Raw genomic sequence first — 15,613 nt, 5'->3', positions numbered from 1 at the left:
ACATCATTTTTCATCAAAATAAAAATAAAATGCATAGCAAGGAAATGTCCACTGCTATTGACTGCATCAATGTAAATGGCATAGAAGAGCTGCACTTCAAATGAAAGGTAAGTCCAAGAAGCCACATTGGTTTGTGAATGTCAGGACACTATCCATGTGGTACAAAGCTAATAAAGCCACCTGGAGAAACTACAGCATTTGAGTCATGGATCAAAACAGCAGGCAAAACGTATTAATGGAAGCAAAGGAAGATTTTCATCAGTACAGACAACTGCCCCATGCATCCAGACATTGCTGGCTTCAAGGGCATCAAATCGGCATTGTCACCACCCAACACCACGGCCAGGCTCCAGCCAGTGCACTGGGGGCAATTAGGAACCTGAAAACTAAGTACCAGTGGCAACCCATCTCTCGGGTTACTGATATCATCACAAAGAAGTTGGAGTACAACCCACCTGGTTTACAGGCAATGCTCATGAAGTGGTAGAATGGAAAAATGTGACGACAATTCCAAATGTCAACTGATTCCACCATATCAGGTTCAAAAGGGCCGTAACCGTGCAAGATGCTGAGAGTCGAGGAAGGGCAGATTAAGGCCAATTAAATGATGTTGAGGTTTTTCTCACTTTTGGTTGTGGAAGGCTGGTATGGAAATTCCAGCAGATAACCATGGAAACTTTAGCTGAGGTAGGTGACACCACACGCTGCACAACAAAGCTAACAGAGAAGGCAGTCATAAATGCAATACACTCTTTAACAACAGCTCGCCTGCCTGTTTCTTCTCAACTAGAGCCACAAAGGTATTGCGATGCTCCAGGATTTCTCATTGCAGCACAGACACATGGAAAAAAATTTTGACTACATTGTCTACCACACTGGAGACAACATCACAGTTGAAGATGGCATGTTAAGCAGAAAAAGGTCATAGTTTTATCGAAGCAAATTGTCAACATTTTTTACTTTACAGGATCAGATCATTGAAAGATGTGAGCAACTGAAACAGAAACTTTTTTCACACATTTACTGCTTTACTGTGTTTTCATTTTTTTGACAGAGCACGTTTACAGGTGAATTGATTCACATGGGAGCCTTCCTCCACTAACCTGAATCCCAGCTTGACACAAATTTGAGAGAGTGGGCCCCTGCGATCAGGGATTTTATTGTAAATTACAAATTTTTGGTAGATTGGTTAAACTAAAAGATACTAAAATGACCACTTCCACTGGCATAGCTTACCAAAAACAGATAAAGAATAACAATTAATCATGAACTTTAGGTGTGCTTTCTTGAATTCGATAATCTCGAAGGCATTGCTTTCTCAAAGAATTATATGGAAATTACAACATTAAAGGGGCCTTTAGCCTAACCAGCCTATGCCACAAGCGATGGTTTTAATTCCCCTTGTTTGTTCTGTATTTCTCTTTGCCTTCTCTGTTAGCTCTGTTCCATCTTATTCTCAAATATGAATACAGTCTCTCCCTTTAATCACTAGCTCCAGAAATACATCCTCTACACTCCTAAATCTTAATTTTAAAACCGCTCAAATGTCTTCTTTGAATCTGAAATTTGGTGCTCTCTTATTCTAAATCCTTCAATTAACATAGAAGTTTGTTATAATCTATTCTTTAGAGGTGCCAGTGTCAGACTGGTGTGGACAAAGGCAGAGGCCACCCGACATCAGGTTACAGTCCAAATCAGAAGCTTTCATACAGCTGCTCCTTCATCAATTGGCCTTATGGAGAAGCAGCATTCCAAAAGCTTGTGTTTTCAAATAAACCTGGTGTCATGTGACTTCTGACTTAAGGTTCTATAGATTCAAGATCAGTTCCTGTGGATTGGAGGGTGGCAAATGTTGTCCCACTTTTCAAGAAAGGAGGGAGAGAGATAACAGGAAATTACAGACCGGTTAGCCTGACGTCAGTGGTGGGAAAGATGCTGGAGTCAATTATAAAAGATGAAATTGCGACTCATTTGGATAGCAGTAACAGAATAGGTCAGAGTCAGCATGGATTTACGAAGGGGAAATCGTGCTTGACTAATCTTCTGGAATTTTTTGAGGATATATCGGTGAAGACGGATAAGGGAGAGCCAGTGGATGTAGTGTACCTGGACTTTCAGAAAGCCTTTGATAAAGTCCCGCCTAGGAGATTGGTGAACAAAATTAGGGCACATGGTACTGGGGGCAAAATACTGAGTTGGATTGAAAATTGGCTGGCTGACAGGAAGCAAAGAGTAGTGATAAACGGGTCCCTTTCAGAATGGCAGGCAGTGACCAGTGGGGTACCACAAGGTTCGGTGCTAGGACCGCAGCTGTTTACGATATATATTAATGATATAGACAAAGGCATTAGAAGTAATATTAGCAAATTTGCTGATGACACAAAGTTGGGTGGCAGTGTGAAAAGTGAGGAGGATGTTATTAGAATACAGGGTGACTTGGACAGGCTAGGTGAGTGGACGGATGCATGGCAGATGCAGTTTAATGTGGATAAATGTCTGGTTATACACTTTGGTGGCAAGAACAGGAAGGCAGATTACTATCTCAATGGAGTCAAGTTAGGTAAAGGGGAAGCACAACGAGATCTAGGTGTTCTTGTACATCAGTCAATGAAAGCAAGCATGCAGGTACAGCAGGTAGTGAAGAAAGCCAATAGCATGCTGGCCTTCATCACAAGAGGAATTGAGTACAGGAGCAAAGAGGTCCTTCTGCAGCTGTACAGGGCCCTGGTGAGACCGCACCTGGGAGTATCGTGTGCAGTTTTGGTCTCCCAGTTTGAAGAAGGACATTCTTGCTATTGAGGGAGTGCAGCGTAGGTTCACAAGGTCAATTCCCGGAATGGCGGGACTATCATATGTTGAAAGATTGGAGCAACTGGGTTTGCATACACTTGAGTTTAGAAGGATGAGAGGGGATCTGATTGAGACATAAGATTATTAAGGGATTGGATACTCTGGAGGCAGGAAGTATGTTTCCGCTGATGGGTGAGTCCAGGGCCAGAAGACACAGTTTAAAAACAAGGGGTAGGCCATTTAGAACAGAGTTGAGGAAAAACTTCTTCACCCAGAGAGTGGTGGATGTATGGAATGCTCTGCCCTAGAAGGCAGTGGAGGCCAACTCTCTGGATGCTTTCAAGAAAGAGATCGACAGAGCTCTTAAAGATAGTGGAATCAAGGGTTAAGGGGATAAGGCAGGAACAGGATACTGATTGTGGACGATCAGCCATGATCATAATGAATGGTGGTGCTGGCTCGAAGGGCCGAATGGCCTACTCCAGCACCTATTGTCTATTGTTGTCTATTAATTTTTTCTGTCATTGTATCAGAATTTTAAGTACCTTTATTATATCACCCTGTAGAGAAATACAGGTCAACTCAAACAGTTTGAGACTATGCTTCACGAGATCAAACAGTTCAAATCACATTTACCTATCACGTTCCCAAATCTCTTTCAATTCCTCGTACTTCACGAAACTATCTAAGCTTAACTTCAGTCACAACTGCAAATCCTGAAAGAGAATTTCACTATATGGCTACACTGAACAGGGAACCCTCTGTTCTAAGTCACTTGACTATACAACTAATTTTGTACCTGTTGGCCTTTATTCTTGATCCCTCAACTTCTGGGCAGTTTCAACAAAAAAAACCTAATTAGCAGGTATCACCCTGCTGGATCCAAGAAGTACTCATGAAAACCTCATTACCATTCCCATAATGCAGAGTTCATGACTGCATGAACTTCAATTGAATCTTATGGTTAGAACATTTCTCGAGTTTCCATTGATCTTCGAAACAGTTAAATTGACATTGCATATTGGTGTAGCATGAATGTTCCTTGCTACTCTTCAGTTGAAATCTCTCATATAATCCAGATCTTGCTGGATTTGGAGATGAACTGCTTCAGAATGGGAGAACGTTAATGGTGCTCATCACTGAGCAATCATCAGTGAACATCGCCACTTTTGATTTTATGATGGAGGAAAGGTGATTGATGAAGATGGCTGCACCTAGGACAATGCCTTGAAGAATTCCTGCAGAGATGGTCTGGAGCTGACATGACTGACCTCCTACAATCTTAACCATCTCCCCTAAAGGTCTGTACGCATTTAGAAGCAAATAGACTTATTAGCGATAGACAGCATGGTTTTGTGCGGGGGAGGTCGTGCCTCAATAACTTGATCAAGTTTTTTGAGGAGCTGATGACGTTTGAGTGAAAAGCGGCTGATGTTGTCTATGTGGACTTCAGTAAAGCCTTTGACAAGGCCCCTCAGGGTAGATTGGTACAAAAGGTGAAGTCACAAGCAATCAGGGGTGAGCTGGTCAAATGGATACAGAGCTGGCTTAGTCACAGGAGTCAGAGGGTAGTGGTGGAAGGATGCTTTTTGGAATAGAGGGTTATGACTAGAGGTGTTCCATAGGGATCAGTGCTGCAAATGATAGGAGACTCACAGGCCTGTAATTTCCAGGATTATTCCTGTTACCCTTTTTAAACAATGGGACAACATTGGCTATTCTGCAGTCCTCTGGGACCTCACCTGTGGCCAAAGAGGGTACAAAGATGTCTGTCAATGCTCCAGCAATTTGTTCTCTTTCCCCTCTCAATATTCTAGGATAGATCTCATCAGGACCCAGGGACTTATCTACTTTAATACTTTTTAAGACGCTCAACACCTCTTCCTTTTTAATAGCAACTTGGCTTAGAAACTTGACACTCCCATCTGTGATATCATCCTCCAAGGTGCCTCTTGGGTACCTTTTAAATCTTTCCCCTCTAGTTTTGGACTTCCCCACCCTGGAGAAAACATCTGGCTATTCATCCTAGCCATGCCCCTCGTGATTTTATAAACCTCTCCAAGGTTACCCCTCAGTCTCCAATGCTCCAGGGAAAATAGCTCCAGCCTAAGGTAGGGGTGGAGTTTTGATAGACCTTAGGACTAGGGTAAAAGTATGGCATAACATCATGGGCCGAAGGGCCTGTACGGTGCTGTATTGTTCTATGTTCTATATTCTATTCAGCCTCTCTCTTTAGCTCAAACCTTCCAATCCTGACAGCATCCTTGTAAATGTTTTTTGAGCCCTTTCAAGTTTCACAACATCCTTCCCATAGCAGAGAGACCAGAATTGCATACAGTGCTCCAAAAGTGGTCTAACCAATATCCTGCAGAGCCACAACACTACCTCCCCAACTCCTACACTCAATGCACCGACCAGTAAAGGAAAGTATACCAAATGCCACCTTTATCATCCTGTTTACCTACAACTTTCAAGGAACTATGAACCTGCACTCCAAGGTCTCTTTGTTCAGCAACACTCCCCAGGATCTTACCATTAAGAGTACAAGTCCTGCCCTGTTTTGCCTTTCCAAAATGCAATACATTACATTGATCCAAATTGAACTCCATCTGCCATTTGTCAGCCCATTGGCCCATTTGAACAAGATCCCTTTGTAATTTTAGAAACTTCACTGTCTACTATGCCAATTTTGCTATCATCTACAAACTTACTAACCGTACATCCTGTGTTCACATCTAAATCATTGATATAAATGACAAAAAGCGGTGTACCCAGCACTGATCCTTGCAGCACACCACTGGTCATTGGATTCCAGTCTGAAAAGCTACCCTTCACCACCACCCTCTGTCTTCTGCCTTTGAGCCAGTAGTGTATCCAAATGGCCAGATCTCCCTGTATTCTATGTGATCTAACCAGTCTGCCACGAGGAACCCTGTTTAACACCTTTGTGAAGTCCATATGGATCATGTCCACTGCTCTGCCCTCATCGATCCTCTTGGTTACTTCTTCAAAAACCTCAAGTTAGTGAGGCGTGACTTCCCATGCACAATGCCATGTTGACTATCCCTAATCAGTCCTTCCCTTTCCAAATACACATAAATCCTGTCCCTCAGGATTCCCTCCAACAGTCTGGCCACTGAAGTCTGGGTCATCAGTTTATAGTTCCCTGCCTTTTCTTTACCACCATTCTTAAATGGCCTTCAGATGATCCCACTAGGGGATGGCCATGTTCAACGTAGACACCAGGGCACTGGAAATTGAGGAACCAATGTAAAGGTCAGAAGAATCACAAATGTAAGTGGGATGAGTGGAGAAAAAGGGAATGAAGCTATTCCCGAGCTGGGCTGGTTTTGTAATGCAGTGGAGGGAGGGGAACCAGCCCAGCTCGGCCCCTCCCCCCACTGCATCCCAAAACCAGCCCAGCTTGTCTCTGCTTCCCTAACCCGTTCTTCCTCGCACCCATCCCTTCCTCCCACCTCAAGCGCACCTCCATTTCCTACCTACCACCTCATCCCACCTTCTTGACCTGTCCGTCTTCCCTGGGCTGACCTATCCCCTCCCTACCTCCTCACCTATACTCTCCTCTCTACCTATCTTCTTTTCTCTCAATCTTCGGTCCGCCTCCCCCTCTCTCCCTATTTATTCCAGTTCCCTCTCCCCATCCCCCTCTCTGATGAAGGGTCTAGGCCCGAAACGTCAGCTTTTGTGCTCTCAAGATAGCTGTTAAGATGTTAATAGGTTTCAATGAAGAGATCAAGTGCAGTTAAGAGTCCAGACGGAGGGGGAATATTGCAAATGGGTGTCAAAGGTTCCATGAAGTGGTGAGATGATTTCTGTCCAAAGGAGTGGGCACAGAGGTGAAACTGACGTAAGAATAGTTCAATGTCATGCTGTACCAGAAATTCATTGACATAAAAGTGAGCCTCTTTGCTGAGTAGGGCTCATTCTTCTGTTGCCGTTTCATCTGTTCCAACAATATTACCTTCCACAGGGGGCACCCTCATCATCTATTTCACTTGCTCCTCCTCCTCCTCTGTCAGCAGCATTAAAACCCTTATTTTACAGCCTCAGAGATAACAGGAACTGCTTATTTTCTAGGTTGAAGCCCGAAACATCAGCTTTCCTACTCCTGAGATGCTGCTCGGTCTGCTGTGTTCATCCAGCTCCACATCTTGTTGTCTCGGATTTTCCAGCCTTCTTCAGCTATGGGAAGTCATTGATTTGATTTGATTTGATTTGATTTATTATTGTCACATGTACCTAAAAATGGTGAAAAGCTGTGTGCAGATAATAACATACAAAGACACAAAGATCATAGGGTGACTGAACAGAGCGAGCAATTCAAAGTTACAGCTGCAAAGAAGGCATATAGAAAGCAAGATTGAGCACTGGGCTCGAACCATGAACTGTTTCTTTTTTCACAGATGCTGCCATACTACTGAATTTCTTTAGCATTTTCTATTTCATTATGTCCTATGCTGTGCTTGGTTTGAAATATGCAATTTTAAAAATGTAATCCATCTATATTGCAACACAGCCTGAATAAGTGACTGCACTATGAACAGTACTGGGTTGAAACATGCGCACCCCATAAACTCAAACAAGCAGTAGCAGCTGTCAACACAATTAATGATGCCACTAAGTGCTTGATAAATCTTGCGAACTAAGTTTATGGAAGTGAGGAGCTTCTTCTTGTGAATGCTTTCAGTTTTGGTATGCCTTCGTCCCACAATGAAAAGAGACACATGTTGAGTTTAAACCCCAGTGCTCTGAGCTGTCCTACCACAAACCTGCAGAGATGCTAAACTCTTGAAAGTGCATCTTGCCGACCTACAGCAGACATGCGGGATTTGAAAGGATGTGTCAAATTTTCACATGCCATTAAAGGCCTATGCAACCAGGACACACACACCTGTAGACACAACAACAGTTCCCATTATCACTCAAGAGATGAGGGTAGACATACGTAACAAGTGTGACTAAATCAACAAGATGTGTGCTGTTCTTGATGACTGCTTCAAACTTGTATCCACTGGACTTGCCTCACACGACCAAACAGTCTTGCCCAAAAGTAAGTTTAACACATCTACCATTATCATGTATTTTTCAACTATATAAGTCTGTCCCTTGCTGTCATTAAAATCACTTTGTCTTTCACACTGGGCACCCTCACCATCAGTTCCACTTGTTCCTCTTTGCCCTGTCCAACAGCACAAAAACCATCATTTCCAGCTCAGAGACCGTAAGAACTGCCGATGCTGGAGTCAGAGATAAAACAAGGAATCATTATCCCTACACAAGTGAAATCTCAATCAGCTGTCCAATCGGGAAGCTGCTGCAGTAGTAAAAGTTCCGAGAAGAGGTAGCCAATGGGTTAGATGAGAGATAAGCATTTCAGGGATAACAACGTGTGGAGCTGGAGGAACACAGCTGGTCAGGCATCTTCACAGGAGCAGGAAAGCTGATGTTTCAGGTCGGGACCCTTCTTCAGCAACGGGGGAGGGGTAAGGGGGATCTGAAACAAAGAGGGAGGGGAGGGGTGGGGCTGGGGAAGGTAGGTGGGATGGTGATAGGTGAGTACAGTCAGGCAGCAGTGGGGACGCTGTGAGGTCACCTCACTGACCAGTTCCCACCACTGCCTATCTGCACTCACCTATCACCATCCCACTTACCATGTCCAGCCCCACGCCCCCACCCCACCCCCATTTATTTCAGAGCTCCCTTCCCCCTCCCCCATTTCTGAAGAAGGGTCCCAACCCGAAATATCAGCTTTCCAGCTCCTCTGATGCTGCCTGGCCTGCTGTGTTCCTCCAGCTCCACACTGTTTCTCTACTTTCCAGCTCCCTCTAGTTCTGAATAAGAGTCACACTAGGTTCAAAGTATTATTTTAATTGCTGTCTCAACAGATGCTGTCAGACTGCAAAGTTTCTCTAGCACTGTTTTTATCTCACAACCACCTTCTTACTTGCTTCTTACACCTCCAACTTTTCTCGTTGATTCCCACTGACTCCAGTTTTGTTAGATGCTTCGATGCCACATTTGGTCAAATGCTTCTTAGATTTATCACCTCAAACTTTCTGAATATTCTGAACTTTTACTCTTATCCACGTTTGACAGAAGGCTATAATGAAGTCAGAACCTAAGTGGCCCTGGAAAAATCCAAACCAAGTGACAATGAGCAGGTTATTGCTAAGCAAGTGCTGCTTGATAGAACTGTAAAATGGCCACCTCCATCATTCTACTAATGCTTGAGAATTGACTGATTGAGGTGGGAATTAGTTGGGTTGGATTTATCTGTTATGTACAGAACATATTTGGGCAATTTTCCTCATTGTCAGGTAGGTGCCAAGAGTTGTGGCAGTGCAGGAATAGTTTGGCTAAGAGAGCTGTAAGTCCTCTTCCGTTCTGTTGCTGAAATGTTTTCAGGGCTCATAGTCTTTGCAGTATCCAATACTTCCGATGATTTATTGATATCACGTGCAGAGAATCAAATTGGCTGAAAACTGGCATCTGTGATGTTGAAACCTCCAGAGGATGCAGAATTGACTCAGGAAGATGGTGTTGGTCTGCTTTCTTGGCAGTAGCATAAAAGTGGAAGGACCAGGACAGACTCATGGTGATACTTACTCCTTGGAACTTGAAGCTCTTGACCACCTTCATCTCAGCACCACTGATACAGGCAGGGGTGGGTCCCCCGCTACACATCCTTAGCTTGATGACCAGCTCCTTTGTTCTGCTGACATTGACTGAGAGATTCCAAGATAATAAAATGTGAGGCTGGATGAACACAGCAGGCCAAGCAGCATCTCAGGAGCACAAAAGGTAACGTTTCGGGCCTAGACCCTTCATCAGAGAGGGGGATGGGGAGAGGGAACTGGAATAAATAGGGAGAGAGGGGGAGGCGGACCGAAGATGGAGAGTAAAGAAGATAGGTGGAGAGAGTATAGGTGGGGAGGTAGGGAGGGGATAGGTCAGTCCAGGGAAGACGGACAGGTCAAGGAGGTGGGATGAGGTTAGTAGGTAGATGGGGGTGCGGCTTGGAGTGGGAGGAAGGGATGGGTGAGAGGAAGAACCGGTTAGGGAGGCAGAGACAGGTTGGACTGGTTTTGGGATGCAGTGGGTGGGGGGGGGGAAAGAGCTGGGCTGGTTGTGTGGTGCAGTGGGGGGAGGGGACGAACTGGGCTGGTTTAGGGATGCAGTAGGGGAAGGGGAGATTTTGAAACTGGTGAAGTCCACATTGATACCATATGGCTGCAGGGTTCCCAGGCGGAATATGAGTTGCTGTTCCTGCAACCTTCGGGTGGCATCATTGTGGCAGTGCAGGAGGCCCATGATGGACATTTGACATGTACATTGAAAAACATTCATTTTTGATACGAAGGATGAGCAACACTACTTTAACGAGGAACAGGGGATTAAAAATTGAAACAAAAAATTCTTGAATGCATTGTCCCCATCACAGGTTTGCATTAGATTAAAAATAGGACCCAGCAAGCAAAAAAGATACACACTAATGGCCCTCTGTCAGTAATTAATTACCTTGGGTTAGCTTAGATTTGGAACTTGGTCTCAACACAAAAAACTGAGGAGTAAACATTGGCTAGGTTTAGTGCTACGATTAAAATCTTGATTCCTGCTGGAAATACACATTTACAGAGGACAGAATAGGGCTCAAAGAAATGCTTGTTAAAATTGAATAACTTATCACAGTCCCCACATCTGAATACCAATTAGGTGAAGTATGGAAAAGCACTACAGGTATCTATCTCTGGAATATTTCATTAGTAAGGAGTACATTTAGATTTGGGAGAAAAGGAAACAAGAAGTTAGCAGAAGAAACTTATTACATTTATTACAAGAATATGAGAAAGACAAATATCTGAAATATTTGACAAGCCAAGTATGTTTGGGCACTAAGATTAAGACCTTAACTAATTCCAAAGTAACTCCTTTTCTACTTTGTATAATCTTTAAATCTTAAAACATATTAATGATAAAATGCAGCAAACGGCAATTCTGAACAGCATCAGCAAAAATGTTTTACGTACTTTTAATTCATATGGTTTTTTAAAACATTAAATCAAGAAGTATTCCACAACTAACTGAAAATAAATACTGATAAATATGACTGGTGTTGCTTCTTCAAATTGCACTGCCATGTAATAATATTGTCGGATGCAGTTTTGTGACTGCGACTTCATGTATTTTGAGCTATTGATCTGGTTAAGTCTTTAGAGGCAACCATTGCCACAAGACAGTATTATCTCAGAACAGATAGTTAAGCATGTCACCATTATGACCATGTGTAAAACTGCCCATGACTGCACAAACTGTCCCAACTCGATTCTCCTCTGCAACCTCCAAGTAGCTCTCAGCTAAAAATGTAATCAGTTAGATATACAGATCAGTGCATTGACCACAAATGGAAAATGAAAACACGAGCAGCAGCTCATCAACCGAGCTTACAAAAACAAGGTCCCCTGAGACTGTTCATTGAGTTGGTGCCAAGCCATTGCAAACTGAGAGATCTCAGGTTTCACTGATTAGTTGCATTGAACTAATGCAAAAGATGCAATGGTCAAGGCGATGCCACACTGAGGGCAAAGCACAGTGGTGGAAAATACAGCAAAATTAAGTTCCCATCTATTATTGCCATCCAGTGAATTCTGATGGAAGTGAATGCGTGGACATCAAGTGAGGAGGGATCTGGATTCAATTGTGATACCTTCCACAACCTATCTTGCCTGCCAATCTATTATGCCTGGCTCACACAATCATTTGGGTAAATCAGAGGGTGCCCATTATGGGGCCATAAATCATTAAACAAGTCATTTTATACAGGAGGGGGAAGATGAGAAAATGTAACAAAATAAATAGCTCAAACAACACACTGCCAACAAGTCTGCCCACCTTGACTGGGGAGCCTTTGACCAAAAATGGATGTTTGTGATTGGTAGCAAAAATAAATTGCTGGCCAGGACTTCAGTTATAATTTCACTACAAAATTGGCATAATATGGTCCAAAAGATATTGGGATCAAAAAGAAAAATACTTTTGCTAAATGTTCACAGATTAGGATATCCATTGGAGTGTTGTATCTCCAATTCTAAGCATCATCATTAAGGAAGGATGTAATAGTCTCGAAGATGGCAACCAGGTTGGAGAAGCTGGACCTGGTCTATATATAGGGGGCTCAGGGAAGATTTTTAAAAAGTGCTTAAATTTGTGAATGGGTTTGATTACATAAAAAGGAGCCTATTTCTAAAGTGTAGAGATTTAAGGAAAGACCTCAATATTGATGAAATATTGGCAAAAGAGCCAGTGCTCAGATGCGATAACTTTTGAGAAAGGGATTAGACAAATTTTTGAAAGGGAGGAAGTTGGAATGTCTGGAAAAACAGCAGAGCAGTGGAGCTAACTGGATAATATTTTCAAAGATTTGGCACAGGCATGCTGGCTGAATGGTCTCCAATGCTGCAAAATTTTATGGCTCTAAATTCAAAATTATAAAAGAAACAATGCACTGTCAATAATGAAAAAAAATCAATATCAATACTTGGCATTTGTGCAACTAATCTGCATCACAATGCATCAGTGTCTTATAATTAAAATGTACACCCAGGATCTTGTACAGCTTGCTTGTCCCAAACTTGGTTGCACAACATGGGTGAAGATAATGGACTGCTTGATACCTCCCATGGAAAGAGCGGTTAAAAATAGATGAATGACCGTGGCCATTCTCAAGTAATGCTCATTGGTCAGTAAAGATCTAGGGGAAAACTATCTGCACTCTCTCACAATTACACTTAGTTGTGAATAGCAAAACCCAAATCAGATAAATGCCTCAGTTTAAAATAAATATAAATACAAGATGGCCAAAAGATCTAAGCCAAATAACTAAACCAGAGAGTGGAAAGGATTAATGAGGTGCAGAGTCAGGGCAAGAGTAGTCAAGATTCTATAACTGGCGTTAAAATTGTAGAAGGAAAATTAGCTGAGGTGTAAATTACGATTATTATTCAGCTGCCCCCGCTGGAAGCACTTGCATTAACATTTGTTGAATGGGTGGGTGGGGGAGTCAGTCTCAACAATTTTCATCACATGGTTGAAAAGTTTGATTTTGCTATCGTTGAAGGCTTATAGATATAAGAAACATCTTGAAAGAGGTATAAGATGGGGGTAGCCTAATGCATGTGGAATCATATCCCAGCAAAAAGTAAATTCCTTCAGGAGATCTTGGAAAGGGCAGTGCTTGTTGAGAATATTTGCAACAAAATAAAAAGTTATCTAGATCTCATTTAAAACAACCTACTTGGTCTTCCAACAAAATAATCTATACTTCAATTCAACATCTATTCACTGGCCTGTGCAGAAATCATTTTTAAACGCAGGGTTGAAAGTGTAAGTTCTTTTTTAACACAAATTCAATTTATTCTCCTTTTAACTATAATTCAGTGGTGTCTGACAATCCTACCCTGCCGGCTAAAAGTGTCTTAATTGTGAAAAATCACACAAATTGAAGTACAATTTAGAACAAAGGAATTATGGACATAGGAACTGTCACTTAGCAAAACAGTGCTGAAGTGACAATCAATTTACGTTGATTTTGCAACTGTGACATTGAAAATGACAAGGATGATAAACAAGCAAAATATATCTACTAGTGTATGTTTAACACATGGAAAATATGGGGAAGGAAGATAAGATAAGGAATGTTACTGTCTCATGAAGATGTCTGTGAATAAATTCATAGCAGAAAGCTGCACTAGCAGATTTACATCACAGCCAGCTGCATTTTTCAGAAGGCAAAATTTGTAGTAAGAAAAAAATGTGTTACAGATAATGGAAAAGATTAACAGAAACTTAGATTTTATCACTTACCTCATTTTTCAGCTCATCTATCTGATCCTTTAGTTCTCGAATATATTGGGTGGAGTCTGAGTTGTTAAGTTGGCCCTTAACTTTGCCCTCTTCTTTCTGAAATGGAGAAGAAAAACTTATTGACAACATTTGCCTAACCTTCTATTAAATAAAATAAAAATACATAAAAATGTGAACTAACTTTTAAAGTTGAATCTGTAAATTTACCACAAGATTGGTTAACTTGGAAACAAACAGCACATGGATTACACAAATTCACAACATAGAAGCTTAAAATGGAACAAATTGAAAATTGTTCTGCTGTACTTTGACTAGAAAGCTGTCCAAATTGAAACATCTCATTGCTTATCACAATGGACAGAAGATATTGTTTGTTTCCCTCAGTGAAGCATATACAACAACTGTGTGTGAACTCTGAGCTACAGTTGTGTTTCACACCGCAAAAAAAATGCAGGCACTCCTTACAAGGTCAGAACTACTTCAATTTTTAAAAATTTATTCTAGCCAACATTTTATAAACAACACAGGATGCTGTAATATACAATGTGGAACTGAAATGGTGTGCTGTGCCAGAGGCAGTGGTATTGCCTTTTCAGCTTTATCAAAAATAATAATTTGGTTTAAAACATACGCAAAACTAATTTGAGCAACAGGCAAATTAACATATCACTAACGATTGTGTTTTAATGAGATGTACAATCATGTATGATCAAAATTTTCCTGTACGTTGAACTTTGTGCTTTTATTCTTTTTCCACGTACAAGAAAGTTGTAAGCACCAGACGTGGAAACAATTTGTACAACTGCATGTTGTGCATATACGCATAGGCTCCCAAAAATTTAATAAAAATATTTTGTTTTTTTAAGTTCACAATATTTTTACTTCTGGTATTCCTTACTCAGAATTCTTGCAATCTAGTCTCAAAAGACTTGCACAAACTCAGACCACTGGAAAATGATTTCGCAGAGCATTGGCAGCCATTTTGAAGATGCTTGATATTGCTGTATCCAAATTCTTTTCCTATACCCATGTTTTCCAATAGGAATTCAGTGGGAAACAGGAATCTCTGCAAGGCTAGGTGCATTGAAATACAACTGCAAAGTACATTCTCAATATAAGGAAACCATTAGCACAAAAATACAACATTCATAACTCAGCTGTTAGGATAGCTAGGCTGCAGTGATACAAACTCTCAGTTCACAAAGCATTCCTATAGGAATTAACAGAAAGCAAACTCTGAACCAAAAATTATGCTACATAGCTGCTATTCCTCTTGAAACATGACAATGAACTCTACAAGTTTACAAAATCATTTACTTGAGAGGAGACATTGATTAAGGCCACATTTGGAATACTGCATACAATTCTGTCCACCCTGCTACAGGAAGGATGCTATTAAACTGGAAAGGGTGTAAAAAGGATTTACAAGGATGTTACTGAATCTAGAAGATCTAAGCTATGAAGAGAGATTGGTTAGGCTGGAGCGTTTTCCCCCTGGCCCATAAGAGGCTGAGTGGTGACCTTGAGGTTTATGAAGTCTTGAGGGGCATAGATAAGGTAAACAGCCAAAGCCGTTCCCCGAGATCTGAGGAAGGGTCACCAGACCCGAGATGTTCACTCTAATTTTTATTCACAGATGCTGCCAGACCTGCTGAGGTTTTCCCAGCAACTTCTGTTTTTGTTCCCATTTCCAAGGTACAGGGGTCCAAAACTATGGATAATAGGTTTCAGGCGAGAGGGGAAAGACTAAAAAGGGACCTAAGGGGCAACGTTTTCATGCAGGGGATGATGCGTATACGGAATGAGCTGCTAGAGGAAGTGGTAGAGGTAGGTAGAAATACATTTAAGACAAGTATGTGCGTAGGAAAGGTTTAGACAGGTATGAGCCAAATGCAGTCAAGTGGTACTAGTTCAGTTTAGCAAACCTGGTCAGCACAGACTA

At 41.8% G+C, this 15,613-nt stretch overlaps 1 protein-coding gene across 7 annotated transcripts in view; it reads right to left on the bottom strand.

Annotated features, from left to right (window-relative positions):
• evi5a (ecotropic viral integration site 5a) overlaps positions 1 to 15,613 on the bottom strand; it is a 250,125-nt gene that overhangs the window by 32,856 nt on the left and 201,656 nt on the right. For all 7 annotated transcript variants that reach the window (XM_048539047.2, XM_048539050.2, XM_048539051.2 and 4 more), the window contains one exon: positions 13,672 to 13,767. In XM_048539047.2, coding sequence (XP_048395004.2) covers positions 13,672 to 13,767 — 96 coding nt within the window. The remainder of the gene's footprint in view (positions 1 to 13,671; positions 13,768 to 15,613) is intronic.

This window comes from Stegostoma tigrinum, chromosome 8 (assembly GCF_030684315.1).
Source record: "Stegostoma tigrinum isolate sSteTig4 chromosome 8, sSteTig4.hap1, whole genome shotgun sequence".
In the NCBI taxonomy this organism is placed as follows: domain Eukaryota; kingdom Metazoa; phylum Chordata; class Chondrichthyes; order Orectolobiformes; family Stegostomatidae; genus Stegostoma; species Stegostoma tigrinum.
This window is presented reverse-complemented; position numbering and strand designations above follow the sequence as displayed.